This window comes from Malurus melanocephalus, unplaced genomic scaffold, assembly GCF_030028575.1.
Source record: "Malurus melanocephalus ecotype Western Australia unplaced genomic scaffold, MMel_1.1 scaffold_190, whole genome shotgun sequence".
In the NCBI taxonomy this organism is placed as follows: domain Eukaryota; kingdom Metazoa; phylum Chordata; class Aves; order Passeriformes; family Maluridae; genus Malurus; species Malurus melanocephalus.
Genome location: NW_026623422.1, coordinates 303,879 through 318,854, shown reverse-complemented (window position 1 = coordinate 318,854; position 14,976 = coordinate 303,879). Strand labels below are relative to the sequence as shown.

The 14,976-nt window shown below is 38.9% G+C and overlaps 1 protein-coding gene across 2 annotated transcripts in view; it reads left to right on the top strand.

Moving 5' to 3' along the window:
• ARID4A (AT-rich interaction domain 4A) overlaps window positions 1-14,973 on the top strand; it is a 46,475-nt gene extending 31,502 nt beyond the window's left edge. The window contains exons 13-25 of one of the 2 annotated variants that reach the window (XM_057373208.1): window positions 1,967-2,061; window positions 2,369-2,466; window positions 3,884-4,112; window positions 5,746-5,996; window positions 7,303-7,500; window positions 8,670-8,754; window positions 8,913-9,045; window positions 9,256-9,318; window positions 10,315-11,445; window positions 12,030-12,134; window positions 13,622-13,837; window positions 14,026-14,172; window positions 14,626-14,973. In XM_057373208.1, the coding sequence (XP_057229191.1) occupies window positions 1,967-2,061; window positions 2,369-2,466; window positions 3,884-4,112; window positions 5,746-5,996; window positions 7,303-7,500; window positions 8,670-8,754; window positions 8,913-9,045; window positions 9,256-9,318; window positions 10,315-11,445; window positions 12,030-12,134; window positions 13,622-13,837; window positions 14,026-14,172; window positions 14,626-14,729 (2,855 nt within the window). In that variant the 3' untranslated portion in view covers window positions 14,730-14,973. The remainder of the gene's footprint in view (window positions 1-1,966; window positions 2,062-2,368; window positions 2,467-3,883; window positions 4,113-5,745; window positions 5,997-7,302; window positions 7,501-8,669; window positions 8,755-8,912; window positions 9,046-9,255; window positions 9,319-10,314; window positions 11,446-12,029; window positions 12,135-13,621; window positions 13,838-14,025; window positions 14,173-14,625) is intronic. The other variant, XM_057373209.1, reaches the window with a different exon arrangement.
• Window positions 14,974-14,976: the final 3 nt, after the last annotated feature.

The following is a 14,976-nucleotide window of genomic DNA, read 5'->3' as shown; positions in this document are numbered from 1 at the left end:
ACTTAAAAGATTCCACTTCATGCTGGAGCTAGAACAATAAAATAGTGTATTTTAGATGTCTATCTTTACAGAATTAAGTGAGGCTCAAGAAATCAGAATAGGTGAAATCTTGGCTTCAGACCTGTATCAGAAGTGCAGGTGCTCTGTGTAGGGAGCAGGATGTACCTGCTGCTTGGGAGAGMTGTGCTGCATAAGGCATTTGCATTTGCAATTGTGATGAGACTGACACTAAAATGGAAGGTTTTATGCCCCTTTTTTAAAAAATGCATTCAAGCCAGCTTGTCTTTTAGAGTATATTGGTTTTATTAATTTTACTCATGAAGTCACCATTTCAACCCTGTATTTCAAATACTGTCCATCCTGCAGTAGCTGTGGTGTGGAGGTAGATTACAGGTGTAACTACTGCCCTTTTCCCTCTATTTTTTTATCTTTCATTTCTCTTGACAGCAGTTACCTGAATGATATTTCCRTAGCAGAAAAGAGCACAGTAAATGTTGATATATTTGAATTTGAAATAGCCAGAGCTAAGGGTAAAATGTGAAGTGCTTGTGGAGTCTGAATATTTTCCCCTTTCTTTCTTTTTGTTTTTTTGAACACTGTTTTAGTATTAATGGGGAAATCAAGCTGCCTTTGTGAAAAAGGGTCTGTATCCCTTCTAGTGAGATGTGTTCTAGACCACAGAATGATAAAAGAACAGTTCAAAAGGTGTTCAATATAGCCAGTTCTTATCACAGGTTTAGAAATGGAGCATGTATTATGGCAAAGTGTTCTTGAGCTCATCCAATCTAAGTTTGAGGCCTCCTTGTTCATAACTAGTGTTTCTGGAGAATAACCTGCCTTAGGGGARTAAAAGGCTAAGATGGGAGAAAAAAAGAAATCCCTCTGCTGCTGGGCTAATCCACAATTTTCCTTTCACATAGCCTGATTCTTCCCTCTTCCCTGTTTTCCTCCTTTCTCATTCTTTTTCTTAAACACTCATAGATTACAAAACAAGTGGGGACATCAGGACTTTGTGAAGGCAAAAGATGAAAGCATTTGTTCACTTAATTTGAGGACTTAGTCCAAGAAAGATTCTTTAAGCCAGTATGTGGATTGAGCAATGTGCAGGACTTTTTCARGACTGGGGCATTTCCCCTGCCTGTTTGCCTTTTATTTTCCTTCTCTGTCCTTATAGAAAGACTTCTGTTCCCACCACATTTGTTCTACATTCTCTTCTTTCGGTAAAAATGTTTTGATTCATGGAATCATGACAGTATTCTGAAAGTCCTATAAAATTGTTTTAATGACTCCAAATGTAATTGCATGAAGATGAAGAAAGATGCGAAGCAGCAGGGAAGAGGTTTGATTTTCTTCCTTGCTGGGAGGAGGATTATTGTCTACGTATGCAGCCACTTGCCCTAAGTCACTTTTGGTTTCTCCTTTTGCAAATAATTACTGTTCTTTATGTCATTGCCACTCAGCTGATTTGAGTCCTTTCTTTTCCCTGGAACTGTCCCAAATATTCATGTCTGGTTAGGGCCTTGTGCTTTTCCACATCCTGACAACTTGCCTGAGTGTCTCGTCCTAATCCAACATCTCTGCTTCTTCTTCATTCCTTTCAGCTCACAGTGTTTTGAGTTAATGTCTTCACACATTGCTCTATTCCAGCATTCCTCAGGTGTTCTCTTGAGCTTCCTGCAGTTCTGGCTGTTCTCCCTGCTCACCAGAGGAGCAGTGGGATGCAAAAAGGTGGATTTGGGTTGCTAATAAACTTAGGAGGCTGATAAACCACCCAGAGCTAAATGATGTATTCAGAAGATGGTGAAGCCTTAATTGATGGTTGGAAASTACTAACTTGGGACATACCTTAAGCCATTTCAGATTATAAAATGCAGAAAGATATTTGTGATCAAATGYKTGCTAAAGGAATGGAAGAGGCAATTTGCTRTTCTTTGSGATAATTTGTTTCTGYTTTGTTTTTATTCAGGTACTCCTATCAATAAACCACCAGTTCTGGGCTACAAGGACCTTAATCTCTTCAAACTTTTTAGACTGGTTTATCAGCAGGGTGGGTGTGACAATGTAAGTGTTGGAYGTTCCCTGAACTAAATGTGTCTATTCATTCATATCTGTAAATGGTTGTCCAGAAAAGCTGTAGCTGCTCCATCCCTGGAAGTGTTCAAGGACAGGCTGGATGGGACTTGGAGCAACCTGGGATAGTGGAATTGTCCCTGCCCAGGGCAGGGGGATGGAACTGGGTGTTCTTCCAAGCCAGACTGTTCAATGATTATAAAAGACATTGGCTTGTRGCTCTGTTAGACATTATTCCTTAATGTTCTTGCTTAACAAAACCTGTAAATTTCCTTTTTTCTTTTTTTTTTCCCCAAAGATTGAGAGTGGTGCTGTATGGAAGCAAATTTATATGGACCTTGGCATTCCTATTTTGAACTCGGCTGCTTCCTACAATGTAAAAACTGCTTATAGAAAGTAAGTTCTTGTATTGGATGATGGTGAAAACAGTTTTCCTTTCTTTTTTCCTAGTTGTAGCATGTACAGTATTCAAGAGGTTTTTGATAGTTTAGAGACAGCAGTTGACATTCTTCAGTTTGTGAACAGTTCTGAGGATTTTCCTGTGCTGAGAATTGAAACAGTGGAGTMAAGGAGAGCGCTCAGGGCTGTGTGAGTTCCTGTTGCTCCAAGATGTGAGAATTCTGCTCATTTTCTTATCAAGAAATTCTTACCATGTGCTGCTGCCATTTCAGAGGACACCAGTGAAATTGTTAAAATAAGCTTTGGCAGATTCAGTTTTGCAGGTTAAGGCAATTAAAAGGAACAGACTCTTCAATCTCTAGATCTYGTATGCACTGAGAATTTTATTCCAGTTGCTTTAACTCCATGAAGGGTGTTGATTAAAAAAAGACATATTTACATACAATCTTTGCAGAATTTGTAGAATAATGGCTTTAGGGCTTAATTGTGTCTGTTACTGTGGTGAATGTGACAGTTATTAAATAGYAAAATCATGACTTGTAATGAACAAATGCATAAACCTTTTTTTTCTGACCCTCGCTTTTCAGCTGTGTAGTAAATTGGAAACCTTTKAGAAATGACATTTTTCAAGCTCATTTTCTAAATAAAAATTATTTTTGTTATTTATCCTCCTGGAAGTTTGACAAGAAACAATTGGGCTTTTTGAGTAAAAGGGAAGAATGAGGTTCTCTTGACTCGAACCTAAGGAAATTTGGAAGTAGGGATGACTCATGACTCAACTCATTTAATGTTGATGAAGATGAAAATATTCATTCTATCTTCAGTGGGATTTGAACTGGGCACATGTTTAAGGTCTGTATTTTACAGAGAATAGTGTTTATCCTAGAAGGATTAATTGGTAAACGTGTCCTAGTTTGCTGTTACAGTGGAAATAATGATGATGTTGTTTGGACACATGAAAATATGTTGTGACAATGAATAATGTGTTATAATTTGCATATTAWTTCTTCAAGGAATAAGCTAACTCATACCTTCCTTACCTATAACTGGATTAGAGTGTGCACAGGCAGTTCCCAGAGAACAAGCTCATGCATGGCTTTACTGTCATGAATTCTTAACTGGATGGGCATGACATTAAATATGTGGGGAGCACCTGTTTGTATTCTGTTTCACCATTTGATTTGTGTGCAAAATGGTTTCATTTCAAGATCATCTCTGTTTTTTTTTTTTTATTTTTTGTTTATTTGGGTTTTTCTTTTTTTTTTTTTTTATTTTTTGTTTATTTGGGTTTGTTTACTGGTTTTGTTTTTAGTTTTCTTTCCTGAAATTATTGAGTGGGAAAATAGGTTTTATGCACTTCAATTAATATAGAATAAGCTGTGAAATATAAATGGGACCTTTCTTGTGTCTACAGGTATCTTTATGGTTTTGAAGAGTACTGCCGTTCTGCAAACATTCAGTTTAGGACCATCCATCACAATGAGCCAAAAGTGGTAGAAGACACACAGAAACACGTGGAACCAATGGAGGAAAGTGTGAAAGAGGAACAAAAAATGCCTCCAACAGAAGTTAAAAAAGAAGCAGAAGAAAATTATTCCAGCAGTGAAAGTGAGAAGGAAGAAATTGAGCTAAGATCCCCAAGGGTGAGTGATTTGAGCTGATTTGTGTTTAGTCCTTAACAAAGCCCCTTTGTTTAGTGAACAGTTTCCATAATGAGTTTTCCCTGTGGAGCAATTGCACATTGGAATTGGTGCACTTGTACAAGTGTGGAGTTCTGTGAGTGTTAACTGTTAATTATGTTCATCCTGGAAATGGAATCAGGTTTGATTATTTTTTCATATTCCACACTATCTATGGGATTTGCTCAGGCTGTGGTTCAGGGATGAGTTGGGACTGCTGAGAGCAGTGTATCATCAAAATAATAAAACACTGCAGGACAGGCTTGGTTGTGGTTGAGGGTTTCCACAGGCACATGGAACCTGGAGCTTTCTGGCAAGAAAAAGCAATGTCAAAAGCCTRCCATGGCTTAGAGAATCAAAGAAAGACCCATTTCTCTAAGTTGGTTTTTATCACAGTCTCACTTCTAATAAAAGAAACACTTAAATTTTACAGTAGGTAGACAAGGTAAGGGGAGGAACAATTAAGTTTAACCTTYGTTTTTCTTTAAAAGCTGTAGAGGTGAGGGTTGTATTAGTAGCTACACAAATCAGACCAGTGCCCCATCAACTGAAGGATATTGAACAGCATGGGGAAGACACACAGTACTTTGGAGGTATTGCAATATGACTGTAGCACTWATTTAATTATGTTAAAAGAACATTTTGTGTTCCCTAATAGAGCATGACTACTGAAGGACAAGAATTGCTACTTTTAAATTGTTCAAGTTGTAAGGATTCTGTTTGACTAAAATGTCACTCTGTTAACATACTTCTTGCAAAGCAGCTTTTCAAGCAAATGTATGGCCTTATAAATTAATAGATGAAAAGGACATGGTGTAAACACAAGTTGAGACTTTCTATTATGTATTATATTTCTGTCTAAATGAAAATGGTTGTTCCAAGCTGTATCAGCCTCAGTGAACTTCCTGACATGACATTAGCTTTGTTCTTAGGTTGTTCATTTATTTTTGAGTTGGTTTTTCTTTTTGAGAACGCTCAAAAAAAGGATAAAGAAATGTAAGAAATTTTTGGCATTTTAATAATTTGGTCTCTGTTCTGATTAAAAAGCAATGATCCTATCAAGAGACTTTTAATAAATCAAATGAGAATCCTGTGCTAGATCTCCAAAAATCAGTTGGAAATAGTCCCAAGCAGAAACTGCCTGAGTACCAAAGTGCCTTTTAAAAATGTGGTACTTAAAATTTTTGAAAGCTGACAAATTTCTGCCTGTGATCTCCACAGGTGATTGTCAGGGTTGAAGGGGCTGAAGGGAAAAGATGCCTTCTCTCAGTTGTCCTGTTCAASCACTTTTAATAATGCAGTAGGTGAACAAGAGATTTTGGCCCTTTCTATTGGAGCATTACAGGTCCAAACAAATGTCCTGAAATCCTTTCAGCAGTTAATCAGAAACTTGGCCTTTTTATTCCAAGTGAAGCAGATAAAAAAAAAAACTTGAAGCTTTAATCTTAATATTTTAGAATATTTGGGGGRTTTTGTCATCTCCATTCTTTTGTCATCTCTCATTCTCTACAGGAGTTGCATGTCTCACTTTTTTGCTGAGATTTGGAGAGGTTATGCATTGACAGGAGTCATTAAATTGATCTTATTTGTGTTCCAGGGACGAAGAAGACTTGCCCGTGATGCAACCCCGGCTAAAAAAGATGGTGAAGAGGATARAACACAAGACAAATTAAAAGACAGTAACAAAGAAAACAAAGATGTAGAGGAAACACCTGAGAATGCAGARAAGAAAGAAAATGAAACTCCACTGGGAAAGAAAAGTACACCAAAGCAAAAAGAGAAGAAAATTAAAAAACAGGAGGATTCTGATAAAGAGTCAGATGAAGAGGAAGAGAGGCAGAGGGAGAGGTAAACACTGACTTTTATCACCTTCCTGTTGGTTTGTCTGTGCCATGATTGAGCTGTTCTCCAGGCAGAACACAGACTTGGAGATCTTACTACAGTGTACAAAACAGAAACCTAATTCACACGACAGGCAGGGAGAGGAACATTTTATTTCAAGCTTGTAGAGCCCGCTGTACTTTATGGTAGCGTCTTTTAGTGGTAGATGCCAGGCAGAATTTTTCACTCTCATTTTATCTGGCCAGGCTGTGTTGGTGTTTTATCACAGCAATACCTCCAAGCTGACCAGGCTGTAAGTCTGCCAGGTGCTGTGAGGATGGGAACAGCTTGGAGACACCGGGCAGTTGAAATAGAAATGTCAAATCCCTCTTTACCTCTGCTTTTGTTTAAGTGTTTGCAGATGACTGGTGAAGCTACAGGCTCCTTGTTTTTATTGTATGTCAGATGATCAAGGCATCAAAGAGTTTTCTTTAAGCTGTGTGGGTGTTCCTTGTCCTCTGAATTGTTTGCCACTAAAGATAGCTGATCTTTCACTGAAGGTTGGCAAATATATTTCATTGAAAGCAAACGTGTAGTCCTTTTCAGTTTCTTTCTTGGTGACATTTATTGTAGTTTAACTTCTATATTATACTAAATTCTCCCTTAAATAGGGAGAGAATTATAGCTAAAATGTTCTATTTTAGTTCTTCAAAATATGTTTGAGTAGAATATTAGCTGTAAGTGTAATAAGAGGTGGGTGTAGCTAACGAGACCTGTGCAGACACTTTTAAGCTTGGCTAAATACCCTTGTGATCATCTTTTTTCCCAATGGAATGGTGTTTGTATCCATGAGAGGATCACTGTGATGGCAGTTCAAACTTATGTGCAGTTAATGAATTGTASCCTGTTAAGAATACTGTACAAAAATTCTTTTTTATAAATAGTATGTCAAAATCGAGTGTTTTAAAAACTGAAGTCAGTTCTTCCTGTCSTGTTTAAGAGACAAACACTGAGTTAACTTCTATTCCTATTTCGATTATCAAAATACTAATTTAAAAAATAGTCTTTAAGCTTTGAGGTAGTTGTATGCTTAATAAATTGTGTTTAAATTTTAGTAAAACTTTCTGGATATTTTTGGTACTTAGCTCTATTCTCCCTGCGTCCTGTTCTTGATTTAAAAAATCTATTTCTGAGYAAGCTTTGGAGACAGGACAGGGTACAGAAAATTAATTTCTTTTTTTCTTGCAGCCTTTTTCTACCTTGACTACTCTCTTTAAATGCTAAAATGTGATTGTCATTAATTAATGGGCATTTTAAATACATTTTACTGCAGGGAAGAAATTGAGAACAAAGGAGAATCAGAAGGTGARGAGGATGAGGAGGACACAGAACCCTGCCTGACTGGAACCAAAGTGAAAGTAAAATATGGACGTGGAAAGACTCARAAAATTTATGAAGCCAGTATTAAAAACACAGAAATTGATGATGGAGAAGTTTTATATTTAGTTCATTACTACGGTTGGAATGTAAGGTGAGGATAACAAACTGCCTTTCCTTTTTTGGTTTAGAGGCATATTTGCAAAATAAACTTTTGTCTTTAAGAAAATGAAGTGAGAGATGATCAGTGGCTTGACTCCAAATTAAATTATCAGCATAACAGGCTCAGACTCTTTCACTTTTCARTGTTGGTGATTTTGTTAATGGTGTTGCATTGAAATGTTAGAATAYACTTGTATTTTTCCAAGTGTCCATCTACCTTAGTAATCCTCACTCCTTACAGGAGTGTCCTTGATATTTATTGTGTCTGTCAGAGTTAGCACTAGTAGACTTTCCTTTAAGGGAGTCATTGGTAAAGGTGCATATTTACAATTAAATGTATTAAGGACTGGAATTTTGGCAACAAAATAAATTCTTGTATTGAATGTTARCTGTGCTTGTAAAAATGCTTTGCTTGGCAGCCAGTCTTTATATTGAGCCCTGGTGTAAAAATGGTTTGTTTTGTGGATATTAAGAGCACTGTGATTATATACACAAAAATACCACAGAATTRGTAATTTTTAAAAATACAGCACTTCTCAACTTTTATACCAGAAGTTCCAAATCTGCATATTTCTATCTACGCAAATTCTTTTATGTGACAACAAAAAGTTTGAGTGTGGGAWGACTCCCCAAATATTTACAGGTGTCCCTTTACCTCATGAATACCTCAGGAAATTTTGAGGGGCATTAGTGTGTTTGTGATTTTCAGAAACTCACTCAGTTTGTTGCCATAATTTAAAAACTTCACCTTTTAAGAAAAAGGTTCATTTCCCTGATGAAGCATGGTAGAGAATTGGCTTGCGTAGATGATGTGAAAACAGCTCAGAGGTGATTCAGTCTCCTGAGATCCAGTGCTTTGCTAGTGAGAGACAGGGAAGTTTGTAYCTTCATTCCTTCATCCTGTAATTTTTTTTTTATGGACTGGAAATGTCATTTATCTTTCTGAGGCCAGATATTACATGTGTTCATAAATACTTTCCTTCCACTGGAAGAGAAGGGACAGCTTCCACTATCCCAGCTTGCCACAAGCCCCATCCAACCGGGGGTTGGCCTTTTCCTATCTCTTTAATAAGTATTTTTTGTAATTCAAGTCTTTTAATCCTCATATTGAAACATCATTTTTATGTGCAGTGACAACAGCACGCTGTTATTCCTTTTCAGATATGATGAATGGGTGAAAGCTGATCGGATTATCTGGCCTGTGGAAAAAGGAGGACCAAAGAGAAAACAGAAGAAAAAAACAAAAGTAATGATTTCAATTAGTTCCTTGTAGTATTTAATAGCTAGCACTGTCCTTGTTAAAAAAAAATTATTCAGTCTGTAGTTTGATTTTTCATAGAGCAAAAGGTTCTTTTTGATAATCACCAGTGAAACATTAATAAAAATCCATTGTTTCCCCTGCAGAATAAAGAAGATGGTGAAAAGGATGAGAAGAAGGACGAGGAGAAGCAAAAGTCCAAGCGTGGGCGGCCCCCTCTGAAATCCACTCTTCCATCCAACACRTCCTGCAGCCTACCCAAAACACCCACCAGTGAAGGTAAATCAGGCTCCAGAGGTGCAGGGAGCAGCGTGTGCTRTCCCACCATCCCAGCTGGAGCCCAGGGTCGCTGTGGTGCCCTCGTGGTGTTGTGGTCTGGAGCTGCATGTGAGCTCTGAGCTCCCTGCCCTGCCCCTSGGGCCCTCCACTGCCACAGCACAAACGCTCGTTTTGCTCGATAAAAATTAATTCTTTCGATTTTAATTTTAGCAACACCTCGCAGGCAGACGAGACGTAGCTCAGGAATGTTTGATTCTGATAGAGGATCAAACGGTGAGTGATCTCAGTCCTGTGTATGCTTTGGAGGTTTTTTCAGTACCTTTTTTGAAAAGAAGTTTGGTTTTTATTTTTGGGGTTTTTTACCTTCTTTTTTTGTTGGTATTTTTTTTCCTTTCTCCTTGTAAATTTTATTGAGGAAATAGTTGAGCTGACACTGGTGAGGAGCAAACTTTGCTCGCAGAGGAGCAGTGACTCTACAAGTCATTCCATTTTCTTCAGCCAGAGCTTTTCAGAACTGAAAAGACCAAATCCAGTGCTATAATGACAATCTTTATTGTGCTAATTAAGTTCTCAACTTCAATACTACATCATCCAGCAGAGTTGTTAATTATACACAAATGACAGCAACATCTTTGGTATTTCTAAGCTTCTCTGAACAGAACTGAAGTGAAATCATTGTCTCCTTTTAGTACAGGTCCCTGAATAATCTTCTGGTAATGTACTAATGCTTGCTCTCTGGTGATACTTCATTTGTACAACAGTTTAGCAATGAAATGTCCATATTGGGGTGTAGAGGGATTTTATTTTTGGGTTTGGGTTGTGTTGCTTTCCCTGCATGAAGGGGGAGGGGTGTTGTTTTTTTGGTTTTGTAGGGTCTCATGGGGGAGGCAATATCTATGGGATATGGGGAATCTCATAAAAAAAACACAACTATTTCTGTGGCTGTAAATTGTAATTCATTATATTGGCTTTTTTGGGAAATAGTAGTAGGAGAACCTTAGACTTCAACTAAATCACTCRASTAAGAGCATCATCCAGAYGCTCCTTCAACTCTGACAGCACCACTACTGCTGCAGTTTCATAGATATGTTAGGTAAAAATAAGAACTGTGCCAAGTGTGTTGATTAATGCAGGATTTTCAAAATTATTACTGTAAAATGATGTTAACAYCATGGATTACTCGAGAGGTTTTTCGTGAGGTTCAAATAAGAAGTCATGTTGTAATTAATTATTTAGGGTGCTGTTTGCTTCTTTTTAACATTTTTTTAGACTCTGGCACATCTGACAGTGAAGCAGATGAGTCATCTGAAAAGAATTTGAATGAAGAATTTTCTCCAGAAACTTCAGAACTGGAAAAAAGTGACAAACTCCGTGATGAGAAGCTGGATGAGGAAAACCCAAAGATCTCTCATGCGTTGAAAGAAAACGACAGGACTCAAGTGCAGCCACTAGAAACACTGAAACTGGAAGTTGAGGAAAGTGAACAGATTGTTCAAATTTTTGGAAACAAAACGGATCAAATGGAAGAAATCAAAAGAGAGGTTGAAAAATCACCAAAGGGAAAAGGGAGAAGGAGCAAGACAAAGGAGTCTTCATTAGAGAATGCAAAGATTGCACCAGGAGGCCAGGAGGAGGTGGCAAATGAATCCCTTACAGAACCTGAAAGATTGGATGTGTCTTCCTTGGACTGTAAAGACATCTCCAGCACTACTGAAAGTGAAACAGAACCTTCAACAAAAGATAAGAAGCTTTTGAAAAGGAAAACTTTGGARCAGGCATCACCTGAGAAGAGAAATCGGCGAGAGAGTGAGATGGAAGTGCCAAATATTGTATCTGAAGAGAGGACCAATGAATGTACTGGAGCAGAGGAATGTAGAGGGCTGAATGCTGAGGAGTCCCTCAGAACTGAAAATGAGGAGATGCCATCCCTGGTGGCAGAATCAGTTCCCCACGGTCCAGAGCTGAGGAATGACAACTTCCAACGTCCGGCCGAAGCAAATGAGAGCGTCCCCATGAAAGATGAGGATGACACCATGCCTCAGATTGGTCCTGAAACTTTGCTGTGCCATGAAGTAGACTTGGATGACTTGGATGAGAAGGAGAAGAGCAGCRGTGAGGACACAATAGCAGAAAAGCCAGACCCTAATGCTTCCAACCCAACCCCCTCTGCCTTRCCCACCACTGTCCCCTCGAGCTTCCCGGTGGCCTCTCCTCTGGCCCTGAGCCAGGACGAGTCACGGAGCATCAAGAGTGAGAGTGACATGACCATTGAGGTGGACAGTGTGGCAGAAGARTCCCAAGAAGGTCTCTGTGAGAGCGAGTCTGCCAATGGATTCGAAGCCAGTACCACGTCCAGCAATTGCAGCATCGCTGGGCAAGAGAGGGAGATGGGAGAGAAAGGTGAGCATTTCCTGGAGGAGTCATTCCCTGCTGTAATCATTGCTGAAGGTGTCTCCAGRCTGGTGTCCCTTTGCTAAAGATATCTTTGGTTTGCTTTATCTTCTGGTTATAGAGTCCCAGACTGGTTTGGGTTGGAAGAGACCTTAAATAAAGATACCTCATTCCAACCCTGCTGCCATGGGCACCTTCCACTAGACCAGGGTGTTCCAAGCCTCATCCAGCCTGGCCTGGAACACTGCCAGGGATGGGGCAGCCACAGCTTGTGTGTGCCAGGGCCTCACCACCCTCAGAGTAAAGAATTTCTTCCCACTGTCCCATCTGACTGTGCCCTCTCTCAGTATGAAGCCATTGTCYCTTCTCCTGTCCTTCCATGCCTTCACCCAAAGTCCCTCTCCAGCTCTCTTGGGGCCCTTTCAGCCCCTTGAAGGGGCTCTAAGTTCTCTCCAGAGCCKTCTCTAAACAGCCCCAACTCKCTCAGCTTGTCYGGTTTTAGATTTCTTTGTTGCWTATAAAAAGAGGTTTTTAGTAGCAGAAATAAGGTGTCTTATGTTTTGTTTTTATTTKATTTTTTTCTTCTCTTGTAGGTCAAAAAAGACCCAGTGACAGCAATAGTGGAACACTGGCAAAAAAGCAAAAGCGAACTCCAAAGCGAACCAGTGCTGCAGCCAAAAATGAAAAGAATGGAACAGGTAAATGCCTGAGGGGGGAGGAGGGGGAAGATTACCCTGTCCTGTAAACATGTGTAAGAGCCCACTGTTCTCACTGTTACACTCTATTTCCAGTGGATGGGGTTTCCCCTCTCAGGATTTTTCATTTTTATTCATCGTGATTATTGGTGATAAACTGGAGAGAAGTTCTGAGCCCTGCAGTAGCAGTGTAACTGGGAAATCTCAGCTATTTTTTATTACTTAGGAGAAACTTTTAAATTATATTCATATTGGCAGTTATTACCTATTTACCATTATGCTGATTTTTATCTTTTGGATTGGTTATGAATTTGGGAGAGGGCACATTTAAAGTCTTAAAATAGGTGTTTCTCATGGGAAAAAGTTTGCCATTATGAAGTATGGAAAAATGTTTGATACTAAACAGGTTTTCATYCAAAGGAATCTTGTCCAGTTTTTCTCTCAGACATCTGATTATTTTATAACTTTCTATAGAAATCTGGATTTTTGTGTTYCTGTAGCTCATTTTTCAGAGAATAACAGAATGGACTGGGTTGGAAGGGACCTTAAAAATCATCTCATTCCAACCCCCTACGATGGTCAGGGACACCTTCCACTATCTCAGATTGCTCCAAGCCCCATCCAGCCTGGCCTGGAACACTTCCAGGGATCCAGGGACAGCCACAGCTTCTGTGAGCAGCCTATGCCAGGGCCTCCCCACCTTTGTAGTAATGAATTTCTTTCTAACATCCCATCTATCCCTGCCCTCCTTCAGCTTAAGGACATTCCCTCTTGTCCTGTCACARAATTTTTGACAATCATTGCATGAATGAGTCAGTGGTTTTGGCCCTTGTGGCAACGTTGTTGTATTTTTAAATATCAGATTAAAACACTAATTATCTGACATGCAGTACTGAGATATATTTAACATGCCTGTGGAAAACTTGGCAGTTATTGTGGGAATCTAAAATATTTGAATGTATGAGCTAAAAATTTTGTTACRTGTTAAACTTCTGTTATTTTAGTCATGTTTCAGAGCTGCTCCTTTAGATGTGTAAAGCAATTTGATAACTCAATGCAATCATGTGCTACTTGCCAATAGTAATACAGGTTTATAATCTTTAAGGAAAGGATTTTAATGTCTGCTTAATATTAGAAAGCCAAAATAGGTGATTTAATTTAATCAGTGCTCTAATATTCTAATTTTGATATGTTTGTTTATTGTTTCTTTAAAGAAATTTGACTATCACTTTTTAARTAGGCCTAGTCAGCCCTTGAATTCTCCTGCATCAACCATGAGTAACYATGAGTACACCCATGTTGTGTTTGATATCCATGAATCTGAGGATATCCATGGAATCTGAGATCACTCATTATTCCTTGGGTGCATTCTGGGGTCTTCTGAGCAAGAAGCAGCAGTTTTTTCATAATAATTGTTTTTTACTCTAACCATAATTTTTAAAATGTCCAAGTGGAGGTTTTAAGTCCAAATTAAATTGTTGTTCCTGCAGGACAAAGCAGTGACAGTGAAGACCTCCCTGTCCTGGACAGTTCGAGTAAATGTACTCCTGTCAAACACCTCAATGCATCCAAACCACAGAAGATTTCCCGYTCCCCTGCCAGAGTGATGTCCCCTCACATCAAAGATGGAGAGAAGGATAAACACAGGGAGAAGCACCACCACCAGAATGCTTCACCCAGAGTGTACAAGTGGAGCTTCCAGCTCAGTAAGTGTTCTTGAAATCACTTGATTACAGGGAATTTGGGAGAAAATTTGTTCTGAAAGAAAAAGGGAAATTTTGGGATTCCAAAATTGGTGGGGCRTAGTTAAGGAAGTGTGTTATCTTTCATGCTTGGATTTGTTTGTTTATAATCACCTTGTTGAAGCTATTTTTTGTTTTTCTTCCACTTACAGATGAACTGGACAATATGAGCAGCACTGAAAGGATCTCCTTCCTACAAGAAAAACTGCAGGAGATACGAAAATACTACATGTCCTTGAAGTCAGAAGTAGCAACCATAGATAGGAGAAGGAAACGATTAAAAAAGAAGGACAGAGAAGGTAAGGTTGAGATTTGCTTTTTGATTCCCATGAGGAGTTAATTTGTTTGAAAATTAGTAACTCAAAGCAGCTCGAGTTTAATTGATAKTTTTGAAGTAAGAATTACCATCTGTTTGCTTACATTTTTAGAAAGAATATTTGTGGCTTTTCAGAATTTGAACCTAGCAGAAATGTTTGCTGATTATTTTATAACTCTGTATTAGAAACTTGGACTTCCTAGTGCAAGTGTTTTCAATTAGTGCAATGACTCATCTGAGTTACCGTTTCAATAATTGGGTAAGGTTAATCCTGTGTCTGTGAATACAGCAGTGAAAGCAATTGGCAAAAACTCTATTGTTTTTTGTGCCTGTGCTGCTGCTTTGATGTGTTTTAAACAATCTGATAAGCAAAGAAACCTTCCTTGTGAGCTGAGCTTGGATAACCTAACACTGATCTGTTGTTCTGTGTGTTCAGTGTCACACACAGGAGCATCCATGTCATCTGCTTCGTCAGACACTGGAATGAGCCCCTCGTCRTCCTCTCCTCCCCAGAACGTGCTGGCTGTGGAATGCAGGTGATAAACATTTCTCTGCCTTGCCAGCAGCTTGCTGCCATGGACATAAACCCTGAAATTCAGCCACAGAAAGCACTCAACTGGTTTGACATTGCCAAGTATATCCTGTACACACTTCCACTGCTGGACTGTACCTGTTCCCCCCTCCTACCCTCTTCTTTTGTTTAATTTACTGTTCTGAGAACTTAAGCTCATTGGTAACTGAAGGTTTGTAGGCACAACGTGACATCCTTGTCATTGTGTTTGTTTTK